The 22,616-nt window shown below is 42.3% G+C and overlaps 2 protein-coding genes across 3 annotated transcripts; one reads left to right on the forward strand and one right to left on the reverse strand.

The window, feature by feature from the left end:
* Positions 1 to 4,421: 4,421 nt before the first annotated feature.
* On the forward strand, positions 4,422 to 8,815 carry npm (Nucleophosmin). Of its 2 annotated transcripts, none has more exons than XM_014128465.2 (11): positions 4,422 to 4,590; positions 5,731 to 5,810; positions 5,934 to 6,053; positions 6,161 to 6,254; positions 6,403 to 6,506; positions 6,781 to 6,809; positions 6,890 to 6,944; positions 7,053 to 7,124; positions 7,328 to 7,450; positions 7,624 to 7,698; positions 7,940 to 8,802. In XM_014128465.2, the coding sequence occupies exons 1-11, from the start codon at positions 4,551 to 4,553 to the stop codon at positions 7,988 to 7,990; spliced, it is 843 nt and encodes a 280-aa protein (XP_013983940.1). In that variant the 5' UTR covers positions 4,422 to 4,550; the 3' UTR covers positions 7,991 to 8,802. The 2 variants fall into 2 exon arrangements, with proteins under 2 accessions (XP_013983940.1, NP_001133620.1); NM_001140148.1 differs by having other exon boundaries at positions 4,536 to 4,590; positions 7,050 to 7,124; positions 7,940 to 8,815.
* Positions 8,816 to 13,210: 4,395 nt separating this feature from the next.
* LOC106563176 (T-cell leukemia homeobox protein 3) lies at positions 13,211 to 20,996 on the reverse strand. Its single transcript, XM_014128481.2, has 3 exons — positions 20,296 to 20,996; positions 17,489 to 17,726; positions 13,211 to 14,670 (listed from the first exon to the last, which is right to left on the reverse strand). The coding sequence occupies exons 1-3, from the start codon at positions 20,735 to 20,737 to the stop codon at positions 14,457 to 14,459; spliced, it is 894 nt and encodes a 297-aa protein (XP_013983956.1). The 5' UTR covers positions 20,738 to 20,996; the 3' UTR covers positions 13,211 to 14,456.
* Between the last annotated feature and the right edge of the window lie 1,620 nt (positions 20,997 to 22,616).

The following is a 22,616-nucleotide window of genomic DNA, read 5'->3' on the forward strand; positions in this document are numbered from 1 at the left end:
TGAATGATAATCAGCGCTTAAAACAATCTGAATATAAAATGTAACAAAGAGGTGCACCTGACTGGGACAGATAGAAAGACCGAGATAGGAGAGAGCTTAAGCTTTCATGTTCTGTTGTACATTGCAAACGCTACCAATAAAATGTTTAGAGAAAATGTGTGTGTGTGTGTGTGTGTGTGTGTGTGTGTGTGTGTGTGTGTGTGTGTGTGTGTGTGTGTGTGTGTGTGTGTGTGTGTGTGTGTGTGTGTGTGTGTGTGTGTGCGTGCATATACAGAGGGAGAGGAGAGAAAGAGGGATCTCTGGATTAAATAAAATATGAAGTTAGTCAATCAAATTAAATCAAATTTTATTGGTCACATACACATATTTAGCAGATGTTATTGCAGGTGTGGCAAAATGCTTGTGTTCCTAGCTCCAACAGCGCAATAGTATCTAACAATTCACAACAATACACACAACCCTAAAAGTAAAATAATAATATTAAGAAATATATAAATATTAGATTGAGCAATGTCGGAGTGGTATTGACTAAAATACAGTAGAATAGAATACAGTTTATACATATGAGTTGAGTAAAGCGGTATGTAAACATTATTAAAGTGGTCAGTGATTCTAAGACTATGTAAATTGGGCAGCAGCCTCTAAGGTGCAGCGTTGCGTAACCGGGTGGAAGCCAGCTAGTAATGGCTATTCAAGCAACTAGATGCATCACAAACACCCAAAACACAGCTAAATGAAGCACTAACTTTTGACGATCTTCATCAGATGACACTCCTAGGACATTATGTTACACAATACATGCATTTTTTTGTTCGATAAAGTTCACATTTATATCTAAAAACAGCATTTTACATTGGCGCGTGACGTTCAGAAAATATTTTCCCTCAAATTCCCGCACAACAATTTACAAAAATACTCGTCATAAACGTTGATAAAATATTAAAAACTGTCATTCAAAGAATTATAGATGAACATCTCCTTTATGCTAACGCTGTGAAAGATTTCAAAATAACTTTACTGGGAAAGCACACTTTGCAATAATCTGAGTACTGCGCTCAGAAAAATACACTAGGCAATACAGATAGCTGCCATTTTGGAGTCATCTAAAATATTAAATAGCATTAGAAATATTCACTTACCTTTGATGATCTTCATCAGAAGGCACTTCCAGGCATCCCAGGTCCACAATAAATGTTGCTTTGTTTGATAAAGTCCATAATTTGTCCAAATAGCTCCTTGTCGTTAGCGCGTTGAGTTAGAAAATGTCACGACGAAAAGTTAAAAAAAGTTATATTTACGTTCGTTCAAACATGTCAAACGTTGTATAGCATCAATCTTTAGGGCCTTTATCACTTAGAACTTCAATAATATTCCAACCACACGATTCCAGTGTCTTGAAAAACGTTTTGGAACACAGCTAACTCTCACGTAAATGCGCGCCAATGAACTGATGTCCTTCCCTGGGTCACCAACTTCCCCACCTTCTTGTTCGCTCTCTGTTCATCATAGACGCCTGAAACAACTTTCTAAAGAATGTTGACATCTAGTGGAACCCTTAGGAAGTGCAAAATGAACCCTAACTCACTGTGTGTTCGATTGGCAATGACTTGAAAGCACCTGAATTCTCACTTCCTGGTTAGATTTTTCTCAGGTTTTTGCCTGCCATATGAGTTCTGTTATACTCACAGACATCATTCAAACAGTTTTAGAAACTTCAGAGTGTTTTCTATCCAAATCTACTAATAATATGCATATTCTAGTTCCTGGGCCCGAGTAGTAGGCCGTTTAATTTGGGTACGTTTTTCATCCGGCCGTGAAAATACTGCCCCTTACCCTAGAGAAGTTAACTAGCCTCTCAAAGCACTTCATGATGACAGAAGTGAGTGCTACGGGGCGATAGTCATTTAGTTCAGTTACCATTGCTTTCTTGGGTACAGGAACAATGGTGGACACTTTGAAGCAAGTGGGGACAGCAGACTGGGATAGGGAGAGATGAATATGTCCGTAAACACTCCAGCCAGCTGCTCTGAGGACGCGGCTAGGGACGTCGTCTGAGCCGGCAGCCTTGCAAGGGTTAACACCCTTAAATGTCTTACTCATGTCGGCCATGGAGAAGGAGAGCCCACAGTCCTTGGTAGCGGGCCGCGTTGGTTGCACTATCCTGACAGTGGGCGAAAAAGGTGTCTAGCTTGTCTGGAAGCAAGACATTGGTATCCGTGATGTGGCTGGTTTTCCCTTTGTAGTCCCTGGACCCTGCCACATGTCTCGTGTCTGACATGCTGACCACACCGCTTGTGTAGCGTGCACGAGCTTTGCAAAATAAATGTACACATACATGTTATCCAATCATTTCTCCAACACTGCTTGCAAGTGTCTGCGTAGCCAGGCTCTAAAATAGAACTTTGTTCTATTTGTGGCCCTTGACCACTGGATACGTCCCTTCCGTCCTCAAGAGAGCGAGAGTTGCACCCCTTCTCAAAAAACCTACACTCGATCCCTCCGATGTCAACAACTACAGACCAGTATCCCTTCTTTCTTTTCTCTCCAAAACTCTTGAGCGTGCCGTCCTTGGCCAGCTCTCTTGCTATCTCTCTCAGGACCTTCTTGATCCAAATCAGTCGGGTTTCAAGACTGGTCATTCAACTGAGACTGCTCTTCTCTGTGTCACGGAGGCTCTCCGCACTGCTAAAGCTAACTCTCGCTCCTCTGCTCTCATCCTTTTAGACCTATCTGCTGCCTTTGATACTGTGAACCACCAGATCCTCCTCTCCACCCTCTCCGAGTTGGGCATCTCCGGCGCGGCCCACGCTTGGATTGCGTCCTACCTGACAGGTCGCTCCTACCAGGTGGCGTGGCGAGAATCTGTCTCCGCACCACGTGCTCTCACCACTTGTGTCCCCCAGGGCTCTGTTCTAGGCCCTCTCCTATTCTCGCTATACACCAAGTCACTTGGCTCTGTCATATCCTCACATGGTCTCTCCTATCATTGCTATGCAGACGACACACAATTAATCTTCTCCTTTCCCCCTTCTGATAACCAGGTGGCGAATCGCATCTCTGCATGTCTGGCAGACATATCAGTGTGGATGACGGATCACCACCTCATGCTGAACCTCGGCAAGACGGAGCTGCTTTTCCTCCCGGGGAAGGACTGCCCGTTCCATGATCTTGCCATCACGGTTGACAACTCCATTGTGTCCTCCTCCCAGAGTGCTAAGAACCTTGGCGTGACCCTGGACAACACCCTGTCGTTCTCCAATAACATCAAGGCGGTGACCCGATCCTGTAGGTTCATGCTCTACAACATTCGCAGAGTACGACCCTGCCTCACACAGGAAGAGGCGCAGGTCCTAATCCAGGCACTTGTCATCTCCCGTCTGGATTACTGCAACTCGCTGTTGGCTGGGCTCCCTGCCTGTGCCATTAAACCCCTACAACTCATCCAGAATGCCGCAGCCCGTCTGGTGTTCAACCTTCCCACGTCACCCCGCTCCTCCGCTCTCTCCACTGGCTTCCAGTTGAAGCTCGCATCCGCTACAAGACCATGGTGCTTGCCTACGGAGCCGTGAGGGGAACGGCACCACCGTACCTTCAGGCTCTGATCAGTCCCTACACCCAAACGAGGGCACTGCGCTCATCCACCTCTGGCCTGCTGGCCCCCCAACCTCTGAGGAAGCACAGTTCCCGCTCAGCCCAGTCAAAAATGTTCGCTGCTCTGGCACCCCTATGGTGGAACGAGCTCCCTCACGACGCCAGGACAGCGGAGTCAATCACCACCTTCCGGAGACACCTGAAACCCCACCTCTTTAAGGAATACCTAGGATAGGATAAAGTAATCCTTCTAACCCCCCCCCCCACACACAAAAAAAAAGATATAGATGTACTATTGTAAAGTGGTTGTTCCACTGGATATCATAAGGTGAATGCACCAATTTGTAAGTCGCTCTGGATAAGAGCGTCTGCTAAATGACTTAAATGTAAATGTAAATGTAGTGCACCTTAAAACTGGCTGCCAACCGCCATATAAAGTCAAAAAAATAAGAAGCCCGAAGGAGGAGAGATTACCAGAAATTAACTGTGGGATTAATTGTAGAGGACCTTGTGCATTTCAGGTAAAATAACAACCCGATGTTAATATCCCAGGACAAATTAGTTAACAACAGCAAGCAGCTAGCTAAATTGCCATACATATCTTTTTGAGCTGTCCCCAAATTTATATAGTTGGTTCAGAGTTCGTTTTGACATTTCAACCTGTGTCCTGGTCGCATCTGGTGTTGGTGGACAAAATCAAGAAGCGCGATGGCGGACGCACGTGCGCGAGCGGTCTGGTCAGCGGTTGAATTGGACTCCACTTTGTCTCTAATGATCATGAATATTTATAAATACGCCTCTTTCACTAAATAACTGTGATGATTGGACTATACCAAAGAACATTTTCCATCAATCTAGTAAGGGGGTGTGGCCATTGAGTCGTGTAACGTTGCCTGCGTAGAAAGAGGTATTTCAGTTCATATTAGAAGAGCCCGCTGTTAGTAATCAAATTGAACAGGATGGACGAGGAACAAATGGGGCCACAGACCTTTCTCTACGGTGAGATGTTTTTTTTTTAAAGTAACATAATGTGGTGTTTTCAGTATAGTTTCAATTCCATGTTAACTAGGTAGCAAGAAAAAGTGCTGTTCATCAGACACCAACATCGCACGAGGTAGCTACACAGCCAGCACAATGGCTAGCTACAGTAACTAACGTTAGTTAGCTGAAATTAATTGGGGGATGTGAGTTTCGTCAATGTATGGTTCAATAACTTTACGATATCTGAATACAATGTCATTAGTTACAATGCTTGGAAATGGAAATAATGTACCCAGTTGTCAGCTTGGTAGTTAGCCACGAGACATGAACGGTATTATAGTAGTTAGCTTGCAAACCATCTTGAGACCTTTTTAAGTAGTTAACTAAATTGGGCAAAATGTGGGTAATGCTTGGTTCCCTAGTTGATTTAATTTGTTGTGGTAGTTGGGCCAGACTGATAAGTTTACATTGCTCGACAAAGTTGACATTACAGGCGAGGTTCCATAAACTACCAGGCTAACTAGTTGGCCCTCCATGCGTCTGAACACGTGGTTTAAAAATGGCGCACAAGGCCGTCTAGAAATGTGCTCATGCAGTGCAGCAAGATGTTAACTTTGCCTAAGTTGCTAGTTTTGGCTAAAGCTGTTTTAACTAGTTACCTGTTAAAGACTTGGCATTAACTGCCGGATTGAAATGGTAATTTCACAATTAAAATAATACGTGAATTCCAAATGGTACATGTGATGTTTTTGTAAGTAGTTTGACTCGCATAATATGTTCATAGCAGCATGTCTAAGAGCTAGTTGCATTGAACACGTTCCCTTTGTCAGGGCTCACAATTCTTCCATATTTTGGCCCCACCTCAGTCAGAATTAACTGGGAGATGTCCAGTAATGGGCCACCTTATCCACAAGTTACCGGTTTGGGTGCATGCTTTTCCTCCAGCCAAAGCAGAAACGCAAGTGATTCAACATAGCATAGTCTTCAATTGAGTCGTTATTAGTTGCATCAGCCGTTTTACTGGCTGGAGAAACGCCTGAAGACCCACCATTTTATTACAGGATAATAAATTGCCCAGACCAACATTGTACCCCTTTCCCTTAGTTGATAACAATGTAGTACTTCTTCATGTAATTTACAGTTTTTTTGTTTCAATAGGGTGCGAGTTGAAATCTGGGAAGGATGTTGTCTTCAACCCAGAAGAGGATGACTTTGAGCACCAGCTAGACTTAAGGATGGTGAGGGTTACTGGTGCTTATTTTATATAATATGAACTAATGGCAATATTTGTCTGTTTAACCATTTGTTATTGGTATGATAAACTATTTCTGAACTTGGTGTCTCCTGTTGATTGGTCTTAGGTGTGTGTGGACCCCAGCACCAAGGATGAGCTGCATGTTGTGGAGGTGGAAGGACAGGACGCAGAGGGTGAGAAGGTGAAGGCTGTGCTAGCTGCACTCAAACCCTCCACCTTGCCAAGTGTGAGTAGTCAGTCTTCAATACTTATATTCTATCCCTAAGTGGGAGATGGTGGTTGTATGGCCTGTGTAGAGTTAATGCTTATTGAGCAGTTAATTGTGTGTTGCAGGTGTGTCTTAGTGGGTTCGCAATCACATCCCCAGCTGTTTTCCGTCTCAAGGCTGGTTCTGGTCCAATCCACATCAGTGGTCAGCACCTTGTCAGTGAGTATGGCTTATCTCAGGACTGTGTTACTCCCATGGTATCTTTGGTGCTGCCCTGGCCTCTGTAGTCAGATGATACTTTTGGGGTGATTTACTGATGTGTTTTCAACACTGCATACTCAAAGTTAACTCGTTGTTTTTCCACCAGTGATGGGAGGAGACCAAACTTTCGACGAGGACGACGATGATGAAGAGGAAGGGGTACAAACGTCCAAGAAAAGGGCTGCATCAGTACCAGCACTTAAATCTCAGGTTGGTCCCGGATACTGGCCTTTGAGCCAACACTCCAACTGGGGAATAACTTGAGTTACAAAATGTGTACATCTGGTGCCCTAATATTGCATGGCCTCCCTAGTCAAAGATGATCTTTGTTGAGCTGATTTACTGATGCATTTTCAACACTGCTTACCAAAAGACTGAGACTGAAGAGGGTCATTCCCATTTCTGAATGTTATCCACTCTTTACTCTTGCTTCACACATCCTCACATGACACTTACCATGTCCTTCCCTTTCTCCTCTTCACAGAAGAAGATGAAGATGGATGACGATGAGGAGTAAGTGTAGTGTTTGACTGACTAACCAATGTTCCATGGTGAGGTTTAATCTAAAGTTGATTTGTAACACATCTCTTTAGGGATGATGATGATGATGATGAGGAGGAGAGTGAGGCTGAAGAAAGTCCCGTTAAGGTGAGTGCGTTTATTTGCGCACCTGTAAAATGGAGTTTAGTTAAGCCTATTTTCATTCTACCTTTGAAAATGACACAAGAAACCTCTGTTTTACTCGGGGTTAAGAAGACTCCATCCAAACCTCAGACTCCTGCCCAGAATGGAAAGGGCTCAAAAGCCAACACACCAGCTAGCAAACAGGTAGTCCTCTTTACATCTTCTGCCCTACCATCACATGGTTTCTAGTCGAAGATGATATTTGTTGCGCTGATTTACTGATGCATTTTCAACACTGCTTACCAAAAGACTGAGACTGAAGATGACCACTCCCGTATCTGAGTATTATTGTAGTGATGCATGTTAGTCATGTTACATGTCTTGTCTAACAATTTCTTGCTTTTCAGTCAAAGATGCCTGATGGCAAGGGTGACAAAAATGGCCAGACCCCCAAAGCAACACCTCAGACCCCCAAACCAGTCCTCACCATCCCTGAGCTGAAGGCCAAGATGAAGGCGACTGTGGAGAAGGTGGGTGTATGTGTTTATGTATATATTATCTGGAAATACACTTGCCAAAAACAGCGATTGGATGAACTGATCTAGCTGATGTACGTTAAAGAACTGTTAACCAAAAGACTGTCCGAACACAAGACTAAAGGGACATATCTGAATACCTATAGTAATGTCATATGTTATTTCAGGGAGTGAACCTGCCTAAACTCCAGCCCAAGTTCGAGAGCTTTGTGAAGAACAGCTTCAGAGTCACAGACACCAAGGTATGGTAATGCTCCTCAGAAATGTGAAATTTGACATGTCTGTCTGGACCACAATGTGGTTCAATTGGATGTTTATGAAATGACAACCAAAGTGCTGTCAGGGAAAACATCCCTGAAGAGCAGTGAAGACAATTTTGGTTTTGATCAGCAGTGAGAAACACCAGCACCTCTAAGAAGTTGAGCTCTCGCGATGACCATTATGATTTATGCTTTGGTAAATGTTTTCCCTGTCTTTTTTCAGGCAATAGCTGAACTGTGGAAGTGGAGACAGACTGTGGAAGACAAAAAATAAATGTTTTTGTTAAGCCTTTTTTTTATTTGTTATTTTGCAACAACAAAAAAAACACCAACTTTGACCTGCTCTGGCCTCTCCTGGCCCTTCCCATGTCTGAATTAAACTGCCGCAGCCCGTCCAGTCCCCGGTGCACTGCTGTGGCACACCGACTAGTATGGAACTAATAAGACTGAACCCCTATCACCCCTGACCCTACCAGCACCATGACCCCCCCTCAGAGGGTGGGAGTGGTTATACTATTCCTGCTTTCATGTGGACGGACCTGGGAAAACCCACTTGGAACATAACATTTTGTAAATGTGTAAAATACATCCTTGCTACTGTGTTGAATGTAGCATTTTAAAGTCTGGTCAGTTGGTTTTGAAGGACTGTCCCTCTGGCAGTTTGGAAGGTATCTGTTCATGCATGTTCTTTTTGGGGGTATGTTTGTAAATGGGTCAAGTGACTTGATGGCTGTTCATGTCATCCATAAGCTGTTGGGTGTGTGGATGCTCCTGTCCTTCCCTTCCAGAGGGTAGGTTCCTCAGGGTCTGAGATGTTAACATTGAACAGTTAAATTAAGACAATGACTGGTCCAATCATGTTTTAAGTCATGCTCACGGTTTTATTATATTTTGCCGTAAGGGTAGAGTGAAGCAGCTAATGCACCGGTGTCATAAATGTCATCTGAAAGTTAATAAATAATTATATTGTATCATACCTGCTTTGTGACCTTGTAACTTCTGTTCTGTTGAATTGCTATACAATGTAAAAAATTAACAGCTCTAGCCACAGGAATATTGTGATCTGCAATAAAAATATTGGGAACACTTTTGCCTATTATTGATGACTACATGGTACAATATCATTGTGACCCATTTATCCACAGGGCTGTTAATGAGCGTAAGGATGAATGTGGATGGTGTTCCAGTTTAATACCATAATACAGACATGATGTCTGAATTACAAGACAGTATGGTTGATAAACTTGGCCTACTCTGATCATACTCATTCTAATGTGAAAAGGGGCATTAATGTCTGACCAGAAACTACAAGACAGTTGCTTTGTCTTCATTGGGAAAGCCTGCCGATAGCAACCACAGATAACTACACAATTTGTGAATTAGGCTTTTTATTAGTCCTGTATGAGCAGAGAAACTCCTCAGCACCCCCACCCCAAAACATGGTCTGCACTGTCACTACTGGTGTCCACTGGGGGGGGTTGTATTAGGTCTCATTTGGTTGCCTGCATACACAATCACTTGTCACATCCTCAAAAGGTCTCATCACTGTTATGCAGATGGTTTCCAACTTTGTCTCACCTCAGGCTAAATGTCAATCTGTCTGGCAGACATCGCTGAGACTACACAGTGCTGCTATTCCTTGAAGGCCTGCCACCTCCAGGACCTCTCCATCACCGATGACAACTCCATTGTGTCCACTTCCATGACTGAGGGATGACACCCTTTACTGGACAAAGTCAGTAAGTTCGTAGGTTTGGGATGTCAGTGTCTCATTCCCCTACGTGTCAGTATTGGCTCTGGCCAGCAAAGGGGCTAGTGTACAAATCATCCCTTTGCCCGGCAGCCTTGGTTGTGTTGCATCCATGAGGGGTGATCTCTTCCCCCCCCCCCCAGATCTGGAGACTTCCTGTATCAATTAACCTGAGCAGTTACTCTTTATTGTCTGCTCTCCCTAACGGCATCAAACTGTCAGGAAGAGGGTTAGTACTGTTGCACCATCATGTCTGCTCAGCTCTACTGTGTGTGGCTATGAATAGTCCTGCCATACAAATGGCTATTGGTGATTCTGTAGCTTTATATGGTGATCCTGAGATATACAGTACCAGTCAAAAGTTTGCACACACCTACTCATTCAAGGGTTTTTATTTTTACTAGTTTCTACATCGTAGAATAATAGTGAAGACATCAAAACTATGAAATAACACATATGGAGTCATGTAGTAGCCAAAAAATATTAAACCAAAATTTGTTTTACACACTGCTCAAAAAAATAAAGGGAACACTTAAACAACACAATGTAACTCCAAGTCAATCACACTTCTGTGAAATCAAACTGTCCACTTAGGAAGCAACACTGATTGACAATAAATGTCACATGCTGTTGTGCAAATGGAAGAGACAACAGGTGGAAATTATAGGCAATTAGCAAGACACCCCCAATAAAGGAGTGGTTCTGCAGGTGGGGACCACAGACCACTTCTCAGTTCCTATGCTTCCTGTCTGATGTTTTGGTCACTTTTGAATGCTGGCGGTGCTTTCACTCTAGTAGTAGCATGAGACGGAGTCTACAACCCACACAAGTGGCTCAGGTAGTGCAACTCATCCAGGATGGCACATCAATGCGAGCTGTGGCAAGAAGGTTTGCTGTGTCTGTCAGCGTAGTGTCCAGAGCCTGGAGGCGCTACCAGAAGACAGGCCAGTACATCAGGAGACGTGGAGGAGGACGTAGGAGGGCAACAACCCAGCAGCAGGACCGCTACCACCGCCTTTGTGCAAGGAGGAGCAGGAGAAGCACTGCCAGAGCCCTGCAAAATGACCTCCAGCAGGCCACAAATGTGCATGTGTCTGCTCAAACGGTCAGAAACAGACTCCATGAGGGTGGTATGAGGGCCCGACGTCTACAGGTGGGGGTTGTGCTTACAGCCCAACACCGTGTAGGACATTTGGCATTTGCCAGAGAACACCAAGATTGGCAAATTCGCCACTGGCGCCCTGTGCTCTTCACAGATGAAAGTAGGTTCACACTGAGCACGTGACAGACGTGACAGAGTCTGGAGACGCCGTGGAGAACGTTCTGCTGCCTGCAACATCCTCCAGTATGACCGGTTTGGCGGTGGGTCAGTCATGGTGTGGGGTGGCATTTCTTTGGGGGGCCGCACAGCCCTCCATGTGCTCGCCAGAGGTAGCCTGACTGCCATTAGGTACCGAGATGAGATCCTCAGACCCCTTGTGAGACCATATGCTGGTGCGGTTGGCCCTGGGTTCCTCCTAATGCAAGACAATGCTAGACCTCATGTGGCTGGAGTGTGTCAGCAGTTCCTGCAAGAGGAAGGCATTGATGCTATGGACTGGCCCGCCCGTTCCCCAGACCTGAATCCAATTGAGCACATCTGGGACATCATGTCTCGCTCCATCCACAGTGCACCACAGACTGTCCAGGAGTTGGCGGATGCTTTAGTCCAGGTCTGGGAGGAGATCCCTCAGGAGACCATCCGTCACCTCATCAGGAGCATGCCCAGGCATTGTAGGGAGGTCATACAGGCACGTGGAGGCCACACACACTACTGAGCCTCATTTTGACTTGTTTTAAGGACATTACATCAAAGTTGGATCAGCCTGTAGTGTGGTTTTCCACTTTAATTTTGAGTGTGACTCCAAATCCAGACCTCCATGGGTTGATAAATTGGATTTCCATTGATTCTTTTTGTGTGATTTTGTTGTCAGCACATTCAACTAAGTAAAGAAAAAAGTTTTTAATAAGATTATTTCTTTCATTCAGATCTAGGATGTGTTGTTTAAGTGTTCCCTTTATTTTTTTGAGCAGTATATTTTAGATTCTTCAAAGTAGCCACCCTTTGCCTTGACAGCTTTGCACACTTGGCATTCTCTTAACCGGCTTCACCTGGAATGCTTTTCCAACAGTCTTGAAGGAGTTCCCACATGCAAATAGTCTGGGAAGCCATTTGACTAGATGTTCAGGAGTCTTATGGCTTGGGGGTAGAAGCTGTTTAGAAGCCTCTTGGACCTAGACTTGGCGCTCCGGTACCGCTTGCCGTGTGGTAGCAGAGAGAACAGTCTATAACTAGGGTGGCTGGAGTCTTAGACAATTTTTAGGGCCTTCCTCTGACACCGCCTGGTATGGAGGTCCTTGATGGCAGGAAGCTTGGCCCCATTTTAAAATCTGACATAGCGATTGCATAAAGGAGTTCTGTATCTATAATTCTTTAAAAATTGTTATGTATTTTGCCAATGTTTATGATGAGTAATTTAGTAAATTCACCGGAAGTTTTCGGTGGGGATACATTTTCTGAACATCACACGCCAATGTAAAAAGCAGTTTTTTGATATAAATATGAACTTGATTGAACAAAACATGCATGTATTGTATAACATAATGTATAACATAATGTCCTAGGAGTGTCATCTGATGATGATCATCAAAGGTTAGTGCTTCATTTAGCTGTGTTTTGGGTTTCTGTGACATATATGCTTGCTTGGAAAATGGCTGTGTGATTATTTGTGACTATGTACTCTCCTAACATAATCTAATGTTTTGCTTTCGCTGTAAAGCCTTTTTGAAATCGGACAATGTGGTTAGATTAACGAGAGTCTTATCTTTCAAATGGTGTAAAATAGTGATATGTTTGAAAAATTGAAATTATTGCGCCACGCGGTTCCACTGGCTGTTGAATAGACAGGTTAAGAACAAATTATTATTTACAATGACAGCCTACCCCGGCAACGCTGGGCCAATTGTGCACCACCCTATGGGACTCCCAATCATGGCAGGATGTGATGCTGCCTGGATTTGAACCAGGTACTGTAGTGACCCCTCTTGCACGGAGATGCAGTGCTTTAGACCACTGTGCCAATTGGGACCCCAAAGAGAATGGTTGAGAGAATGTCAAAGCTGTCAGAGTGTGCAAAGCTGTTATCAAGGCAAAGGCTGTCTACTATAAAATATATTTTGATTTGTTTAACACTTTTTTGGTAACTACATGATTCCATATGTGTTATTTCATAGTTTTGATGTCTTCACTATTTTTCTTCAATGTAGAAAATAATAAAAATAAAGAAAAACCCTGGATTGAATAGGTGTGCCCAAACATTTGACTGGTACTGTATGTTATAATTTTGTTTGGATCACATTCATAATGGACACAACACTCAGACCTATCCATCTCCCCCAGGTCAGCTGAATGTGAGTCAGCAGCACTCAGGGAGAGGGGCTTTGATGGGGAGAGTCTTTTTATGGTCTCTGTGGATCTCCTCACAAGTGCCTTAGATCTGTCGAATAGGCAAAATCTGCCCTGGTCAATGTGTTGTGTCCAAGAGAGCATTAGTGATATGGATCTTTATGGTGGAGTTCAGTTTGCATTGTAGTTGTGTGTAATGACCATGTTGTGCAGATATTACATTGTATATGTAAACAACACAGTAGCTATGGAGACCAATAGAACGACACAGGAAAATAAAGAGAGTGATTCAAAGCAAAAACAAGATAATACTTTTTAGTCATTAGGTTTTGGTTAGTTATTTACATATTTATCAAATACAAAGTATAATACATAGGGAGGCCTCTTGTTATCATCCATCTATTGCACTACCTCAAACATTCTCAGATGTCTCATAGGACTCAGGTCTAGTATGCCACTCTCATGTCCGTCCCAGTGAATGGGTCCAGCCTGACACGAATAAAACAGCTTCCTCTTACTGGATTGCTTCTTGCCCCACTGGCAAATGTTATTCTTCTAAAATAGCCCTTGAGCTGTGTATTAACCCTTCAATTAAATATATTTAATTGAAGGGTTAATATATTGAAGGTTAATATATATTTAATATATATTTATGTATTGCTAGTATTCCGGGTGGATCCTGTTTAAGAAGGTAGGGGTTATCTAGTTTTGGATGTCCAGACAAAACTAAACACTACCCCAATAGAACAGTAAGCAGTCGATCCTACAAAATCTCACTTGTAGATATCTGGTTTTATAGTTTCCCTTCTTATTTAAATGTAACCACTGTATGACCCCTAATAGAGCTTTAGAGTGATAATAGATTGGAATTGAAGCCTGCACGTGTACCTACATTCAGTGGCTTTCTAGGATCAGTGTTGCCTATGTCCGCCAATACAAAAATCCTTCTTACTAGCAGTCCAGAGAGGAAACAATTCGATTTAATTCAAGATGGAAAAGGAGAGGATGATTAGATTGATTCCATGCAACAATAAAGGTTTATATATTCTCAAAATATTAGTGTATTCTCACTCTCTCTCCATTTCCCATCAATTTTCTCCTTTGCAGACTGATCAGCTTTTAGATGCAAGGGCACAGAGCTGGTAGTGTAACTAGTGGTGAATGAACAGATGGGACGTGGGAGGAAGAAATGTTCCAATCTGTGCTGCGTCAGTCAGTCAATATGTCCATTTGGAATTATGGGGCTGGCTCAGTGATGTGTGTCACATACATCGCCACAGGTCATTAGCTACCACCCATGTCTTATCTGACACAAGGGCCCATGCAGTGTACGTTCTGCATGGCCAGATCATATCAGGGTAGGAAACTACAGAGTTTTTGTTTCATCTTCAGACTCACTTTGGCTATGTTCTGGAAGGACAATAATAAATCACTCAATTCACTTTGCTCACCGGTCAGTCACCTTGGTGCAGTTTCTTAGATATCAGTCAGTAAGCTTTTGGGCAAGTCAGTGTGTAATGTCCAGAGGGCCCCACCCTGTCCCTGTCACACTAGAGCAGTGACACGGCCCATCTTTGCTGCTTCCTCAGAAGCCCACGGCTGCAGGTTCTGCAGTGCGAACAGGGAGGAGTTGTGGATGCAGAGTGGATCGGATGGAACTGAGTCGCTCAGGGACTTCTGAAAGGCATCATGCTGCAGCTGGATAATCAGCCGATTGGCCTGCTGACGCTCCGCTTCCCTCTCCTCGGCCGTCTGTCGCCTGGCAACGAAGACAGGGCGGGTAGGGAGAGGACAGGGACAGACGCAGAATGGACACTTATTAAGATTCACTGTTAGAGGACTTGGCTATACAGAGAGAAAATGTGAGGCTCCCAGAGACATCAGAACAGGGACACTGATGACAACCACCTGTCAGCAGCTATCATATGGTTGGTACAGTACAGCAGGAGAGACACCACACTGGCATGAGCCATAATGACACATGGGAGAAACCAGAGAGGACACTAACCAATGTTGCCAAACAAAACCTGATTGCACATGATTGCACTCAAGATGGAGCCACTCTTGCAGACAATCTTGCAGATAATATTTGTAACAGAACTTTTCAGTGAATATTTTATACTTTGTAGAAAGCACTATCAAAAAGGTAACATATTGGTGTTATCCTTATTTTTAGGTAAATTTGCAAACATCAAATTGGTAGGCCTAATTTATAATTTGTTGTTTGACCTTTGACACGTTCCAACAGCGACCTGGTGTCGGTAAAGTAGCTGGACTAGGCTACAGTATCATTGCATTAATAATCACTTGTTTCCGAAAATATAAGAAAGGTTGGTGTATTTCAGTACAATAAATCTAGCGGCAAATTGTTTCATAATACGCCTACAACGTAAATGCTAGGTTAGGATATGTTAAACTACGTTTCATAATGATATTACCATAAAATAGGCTAGTTACACTTGTTGGCTATATAACCTGTGGTTTTCTTTGTCGAATAGAAATAATAATGCAGATACAGTGGCAAGAAAAAATATGTGAACCCTTTGGAAATACCTGGATTTCTGCATAAATTGGTCATAACATTTGTCTGATCTTCATCTAGGTCACAACAATAGACCAACACAGTCTGCTTAAACTAATAACACACAGACAATTATACGTTTTCATGTCTTTATTGAACACACCGTGTAAACATTCACAGTGCAGGGTGGAAAAAGTATGTGAACCCTTGGATTTAATAACAGGTTGACCCTCCTTTGGCAGTAAAAACCTCAACCAAATGTTTTCTGTAGTTGCGGATCAGACCTGCACAACAGTCAGGAGGAATTTTGGACCATTCAACTTTACTAAACTGTTTCAGTTCAGCAATATTCTTGGGATGTCTGGTGTGAACTGCTTTCTTGAGGTCATGCCACAGCATTTCAATCGGGTTGAGGTCAGGACTCTGACTGGGCCACTCCAGAAGGCGTATTTTGTATGTCCTCCCATGAACACCATTCTTGTTTTACGCATCGTAGACTCGTCAACAGAGATGTTAGCATGTAACCAGAGATTTCTGTAAGTCTTTAGCTGACACTCTAGGATTCTTCTTAACCTCATGGAGCATTCTGCGCTGTGCTCTTGCAGTCATCTTTGCAGAACGGCCACTTCTAGGGAGAGTAGCAACAGTGCTGAACTTTCTCCATTTATAGACAATTTGTCTTACTGTGTGGACTGATGAACATCAAGGCTTTTAGAGATATTTTTGTAACCCTTTCCAGCTTTATGGAAGTCTACAATTCTTAATTTTAGGTCTTCTGAGATGTCTTTTGTTCGAGGCATGGTTCACATCAGGCAATGCTTCTTCTGAATAGCAAACTCAAATTTTGTGAGTGTTTTTTATAGAGCAGGGCAGCTCTAACCAACATCTCCAATCATGTCTCATTGATTGAACTCCTGGTTAGCTGACTCCTGACTCCAATTAGCTTTTGGAGAAGTCATTAGCCTAGGGGTTCACATACTTTTTCCAACCTACACTGTGAATGTTTAAATTATATATTCAATATAGACAAGAAAAATACAATAATGTGTGTGTTATTAGTTTAAGCACACTGTGTTTGTCTATTGTTGTGACTTAGACGAAGATCAGATCAAATTTGATGATCAATTTATGCAGAAATCCAGGCAATTCCAAAGGGTTCACATAAATTTTCCTGCCACATAACATACATAGATGAGTCCTAGCTCAACATAAGATAGACTATAGGCAAAACGTGTTTTGGCATGAGTCAATTGGTTGGCCTACTGCAGTACATCTTACTTACTCAACAAATCAAACAGACGAAACTAGAGCCATAACAATAGTTGGCGATACTCATAAACCTAGCCCTATCAAACTAACTCTCTTAACATTGTTTATTGTATTCTGGTTTATTGCATTTGTTCCAAAAATACTCTTTCCCAGATATAACATCACATGTTATTGTGTTGCCTACATTACATGTTATTGTGTAGCCTGCCCTGCAGTGTGCGTGTGCAAGTGATCCAGTTCATATTTGATAAGCTATTAAATCTGAATGTTTTACCGCCAACACTGTCAAGAGATATTTTCCATATACCACAAACTCTTTGATCCAAACACTTAGTCCAACATTAATGACACTCTATAGAGCTGAATGAAAGGTGTTCGGAAAAGTACAATCCATGGACTGTCCCCAGACTTCTGTTCTGACTGTAGATGGTTATGGAAGGTAAAGACAGGTTGGGCTGGTGAGGCTGAGCTGTCAGTGACATAAAGGGTGTGAATATTCCTGTTAGGTTGAGTGCACATGAATTATTGGGTGCCCATTAGCGTTGATAAACAGTTATCTAGGGCCTTAGCACACCTCTACTGGTGATATTGCAGTTTTATTCAAACTATAATTCTCAAATTTGGAAAGTGACATTAGAAAGTGGTAACTGATGATGTGCTGCTGTGTTAGCCACTGATAGAGAGTAAACCCAGACTAGATCCTCCTCTTTCTCCAGAGAAACCACTCAGAAAACAACTCATCCTCATCTCTCTTCCTCCCCTCCCCTTCTCCAGCTCAGTGTCTCACCTCCACTTGGTCCTGCGGTTCTGGAACCAGGTCTTGACCTGAGCGTCGGTCATCTTGAGGGTCTTGGCGAGAGCAGCCCGCTCAGCGCTGGCTAGGTACTTCTGTCTGTGGAAGCGTTTCTCCAGCTCACAGATCTGCACCCGGGAGAAGGACGTCCGCGGCTTCTTCCTCTTCGGAGGGGTGCGGTTCTGGTAGGGGTGACCAATTCGCCGGGCCACTGTGAATGGCGTCAGTGCAGCTATGTGTGTGTAGGTGTGCGTGTGTGAGGAAGGGACATTGCACAAACAAAGAGAGCAGGTCATGCACAGGTTAACAGGATCTTGTGTTGTGTTCAGTTTGTTGAAGGACATTACATTCCGCATTGCAATCTCTACATGTGATCTAAAATGTAAATAAATTCACACGCTCATTGGTTTGACCTACTAATATACCCCCTAATATACCCCCCTCCTCTCTGTCATAGAGCTAGAATGTTTGAGTGTTTTATGGGTCTTTAGAGGCCTATTTCTTCCCATTGGATAATGTTATTCTAATTCTAATCCAAACAAAATCAATGTTCAACATATTTTTTAAGTATTATCTATTTTTTCTTCAAACAAAATGATAACTTCTGTCTAAGTCCATGGTTAGTTAAATACAAGTCAAAATCCAGATATTTTATTTCCTCATACAATGGGGTTTTATAGTAGTTTATAGTAGCAGACAGATTGCTGTAATAGTGGTGTAATATTCCGAATATGTATAGGTCTATACGTTGACAGTTAATTATGCTGAGGATGTCGATGAAAAGAGGTGAGTGTTAATGACACTTTACATCGTCATAGTTCCCCCCAGAAGTAAACAAAGGTGCTGAAAAATATTACAGGCCACCCACTGGAACACAGAATGGGAAACATTTACGTTTCAGATGAGAGGTTCTCCTCTTTTTATTTTTTGGAGTGTCCCGATTATTTTATTACAACTTGATAATAAAATAACGGATAAGGCAAACAGTAGTCTACCATATTGGCCAATTATGTGTTTTAGAGTTAATTTCTGTTGAAAATAATAAGTAGTTGTAACTTAATAAGAATCATCTACTCTCAGTTACTCTAGATGTTCCATGTAAACATTTAGTTTAAATAAATATAGACAGAAATACAAAAAGCTAATTCATGAATTTATTAATAAATGCACATTGTGTTAGGCTATACCTCATTATATAATAATAATACACTTATAATTGTAATATTTCCCGTTTAGCAAAACACGCACACTAATAACGGGGACTGTGAAGAAACACACACACACACACAGGCATAGACTGTCGCATACACATACACACGCTAACACACGCACTCTACACACGCCTACACATAGATGTTGTGTTGTAGATATGTGATAGTAGAGTAGTGGCCTGAGGGAACACGCTTAATGTGTTATGAAAAGTGTTATTAAATGTAATGTCATGTAATATTTTAAATTGTAAATAACTGCCTTAATGTTGCTGGACCCCAGGAAGAGTAGCTGCTGGAGCTAATGGTGATCCTTAATAAATACAAATACACGCACGCACGCACGCACAGAGACACACACAGAGACACACACACAAACAAAAGTGTTCCTTCAGTAGTAACTGAATACAATTAGGTTTAGTTGCGGGAGACAAGTGTTGTAGCTAATAGCCAATATAAAGATGTCTGAAACACTTGTGCAATGTATCGTAGCAATTTCGATAAGAGCGCACCCCTCCTATCGATTTAATCAATCAAAATATTATTCCAAATTTGATAAAAAGCTAAATAATTATTGTTCAATGCGAGTCTACAATTTGTGTTTGTTTATTAGAATTACACTGTTTGCAATTTGATATTTGTGATCAGTTGATATTTGCTTGTTACATTGTGTGGTAAACCTGTCAAAAAGTTGTGTCAGGCCATTAATTGGCATAGTTCTAATGGTGCAAATTGCAAGTATTGTAACTTGTGCCAAATGTACCGCATTGAGAACAGCCCTAATTCAGCGAGTATTTCTACAGGCCTACTCCAGATTTAAAAGTATTTTTTATTGTTTTATGTCAAATAAAATTAAATTGTATTCGTCACATGCGCCGAATATAACATTGAAATGCTTACTTACAAGCCCTTAACCAACAATGCAGTTTTAAGAAATATAAGGGTTAATTGAAAAATAGATAAGTAAAAAATACTAAATAAAAATAACAAATAATTAAAGAGTAGCAGTAAAATAACAATAGTGAGGCTACATACAGGGGGTACCGGTACAGAGTCAATGTGCCGGTTAGTCGAGGTAATTGAGGTAATATATACATGTAGGTGGAGGCTTTATCCTTTGAGTTAAACCTTACTTTCAAATATTACATAATATGATGAATAATTAAATGTTTAATTATTTGTATCTGTTTTCATCAAATATTTGTTTTTATGCTATGTTATTGTTGATTTTATTTCTGTCAACATGCAGCCCAGGCCTACACATTTTCCCTCAAAATAGAGATTTCAGAATTAGACTAAAATGCAAGTTCATCTGGTGAACTGATTAGACTAGTCCAGTATACTTTATTTGTGGACCAGTTCCATTCCGTTTCAACTCCATGAGTGAAATGAAAATTCATCTTTGAAAAATAATAGGCTAGCATACGAAAACCCTGAATTTACCGATTTAAAATGGAAATTACCACATCCTGGTGAATAGGCCGACCTACTGACCTACATCCCAACTAGCCAATGTGCTTTTATGGCCGGTTTCCCAGACATTAAGCCTAGCTACTCCTGGAGTAAAACACACTTTGAATGGAGATAGTTTACCTGCGAATCTTTCCTTTGCGAATCTTTGGCTGCTCTCCATCCAGGGGAAGCTGATGCTCCCTAGCCCTGGTACCGCGCTGGCTAAAGAAGGAGGCACTGCGGCGGCCAGCGGCCTGTGCGCCGGGACGCGTATCACCCCTCCTGGGGTGAAAGTCAAGTTCACTCCGTATGCACTTGGTTCCTCGTATGGTGATGCAAGGCCATGAAAAGAACCGGAACGCGAAGTAAAGGGCGCTGCACTGGCTCCAGTTGGACTATCGAGGTGGTAACCTCCTCCACTTGTGGAGTTGCCAGTATCCGAACCACTCCGGGTTGTGTTCTGTGATCCTTCCTGGTCAGTACAACTGAGAATCTGGTCAATGCCAAAACTAATAGGTTCATGCTGGGCAGGTTGTGAGGGCTGACTTACGCCGCTGGGGCTTGTGCTTGGCGCCCGCTCCATTCTCGCTCCCAGAACCTTTCCAGCCCCTTTATGCAGTCCTCTCGGTCAGAGCCGATGATGCAAAAGGAACGACGTGTACAAGTAAAAATTGCTTATGTTGGGTTAAGTATCTAAATCTTTCCCTTTTAAAGCTCGTTTTGGATTATGCTTTCTATGGCCTTCTATGGCAGCGAGTTTTCCACCATCCTTCGCGGCTCTAAAGGATCCGTCCATCTGAAATTTGATGACGTTTTAGACGTCGATTTTGCTGTGCAGGGCAATCGTTGCTTGGGGCAATTCTCCTCTGCCCACACCCCCGCCGCAATAATGTTTCCTCTTTCCCTCTTCCTATTGGTTGGAGGAGCTTTTCCGCCACATCATTGGTTGAAGTATTAACTTCAACCAATTTAATGCGATCTAAGGGAATATTCCAAAGTGACATAATTTCTTAAAAAAAGGCACATTGTGGCGGATTCATTAATATCTTTATTGTCTGTATAGTCGACGATCAATGATGCGTTGTTATAGTGTATCATAAACACGGTTTATAAAAGGAGATTTAATGACACTGCATAATGAATATGCGTGCATTCCTAATTAGACTAGTTCTACATTAGTGGTTTATCCAAATTCTGATTTGTATCATTTGAGTTTCTACTTTAAAAGTTCATAGCCTATTTTGTGTTTTGATAGGCTATGGGTTTATTTTACAAACGTTATGCATTCGGTTTGGATCGAAAATAATGTAGGACTATTAATTACAATTAAGTGGAAGCCTACACAAAATGACACTAACAAAACGCTTTCATGCCAGCAAACCTATAAAGGAGGCATCATATTGGCATCGTCGCACACACCATTGGTGGTGGTGGCATGGCGACGATGTTCAATTCCGATGGTCAATGCAAGCAAAATAAGAATGCAGGCTTATGTAGAATTTATTATCACTCGCCACTAGTCGTGGATTGGACGCAACATAGGCTAAATTAACTTATTTACAGACCTTGTGCAATGGCTTTTCACTGGGGAAGCGGTTATCTTGATTATTTTTTATTTATTTAACTAGGCAAGTCAGTTAAGAACAAATCATTATTTACAATGACGGTCTATCGAGGAACAGTGGGTTAACTGTCTTGTTCAGGGGCTATGCTTTATCTTGGCCAGGTCGCAGTTGCAAATGAGAACTTGTTCTCAACTAGCCTACCTGGTTAAATAAAGGCGAAAAAAATAAAAATAAATGACAGATTCGATCAGACTCATATATCAACAGCGAATTTGAACTTTGAGCTCGCAAGTCGAATTTGGGCAGTGTACGCATGATAGCCTATAACTTGTATTATCCCTGATATGTACAAATTGATGGGCACGTAGACTATGGCTTTGTGCGTAAAAGCCATGGTTTCTTTTAGTTTGAAAATAACTAGACTATTAAACATCACATGCATCGCAACCGTTTATTATGCCAATGTTTTAGGTTAGGCTATATGCTAGAATTAGGCCTGGTGTTTGGTCTATTTGATTCATAGAAAAATATTGCCATTTATCCTAATGATTCGTTCGTTATGCGAATTCATTTTAAACGAAGCTCATGTTTGTTTAGTTTTTTAAGATTTCGTGGCTTTACTTTGTGCGGCTGGTCAAGAGTGGCAGTGGGACACTTTATTTCCACTCCACGCGCCAACTGAATGGGGAGCACAGGACACCGGACCTGCTGACATAGGATCTAAGTGGCTCCTTGTAATCTGCCGAGTAAAAGCGATTATGCTCCTTGGGCCTGGACGCGGCGTTTGATTAGCTTCAGAGCATTGGAGCTGGCCGAGGAAAAATCAGTTTACTTTGAAGTAGTTGATATTTTAAAGACTATTAGTAAGTGCTGATGTCAACCCGTGGCGCTTAGTGG

Source organism: Salmo salar, chromosome ssa11 (assembly GCF_905237065.1).
Source record: "Salmo salar chromosome ssa11, Ssal_v3.1, whole genome shotgun sequence".
NCBI classification, from domain to species: Eukaryota; Metazoa; Chordata; class Actinopteri; order Salmoniformes; family Salmonidae; genus Salmo; species Salmo salar.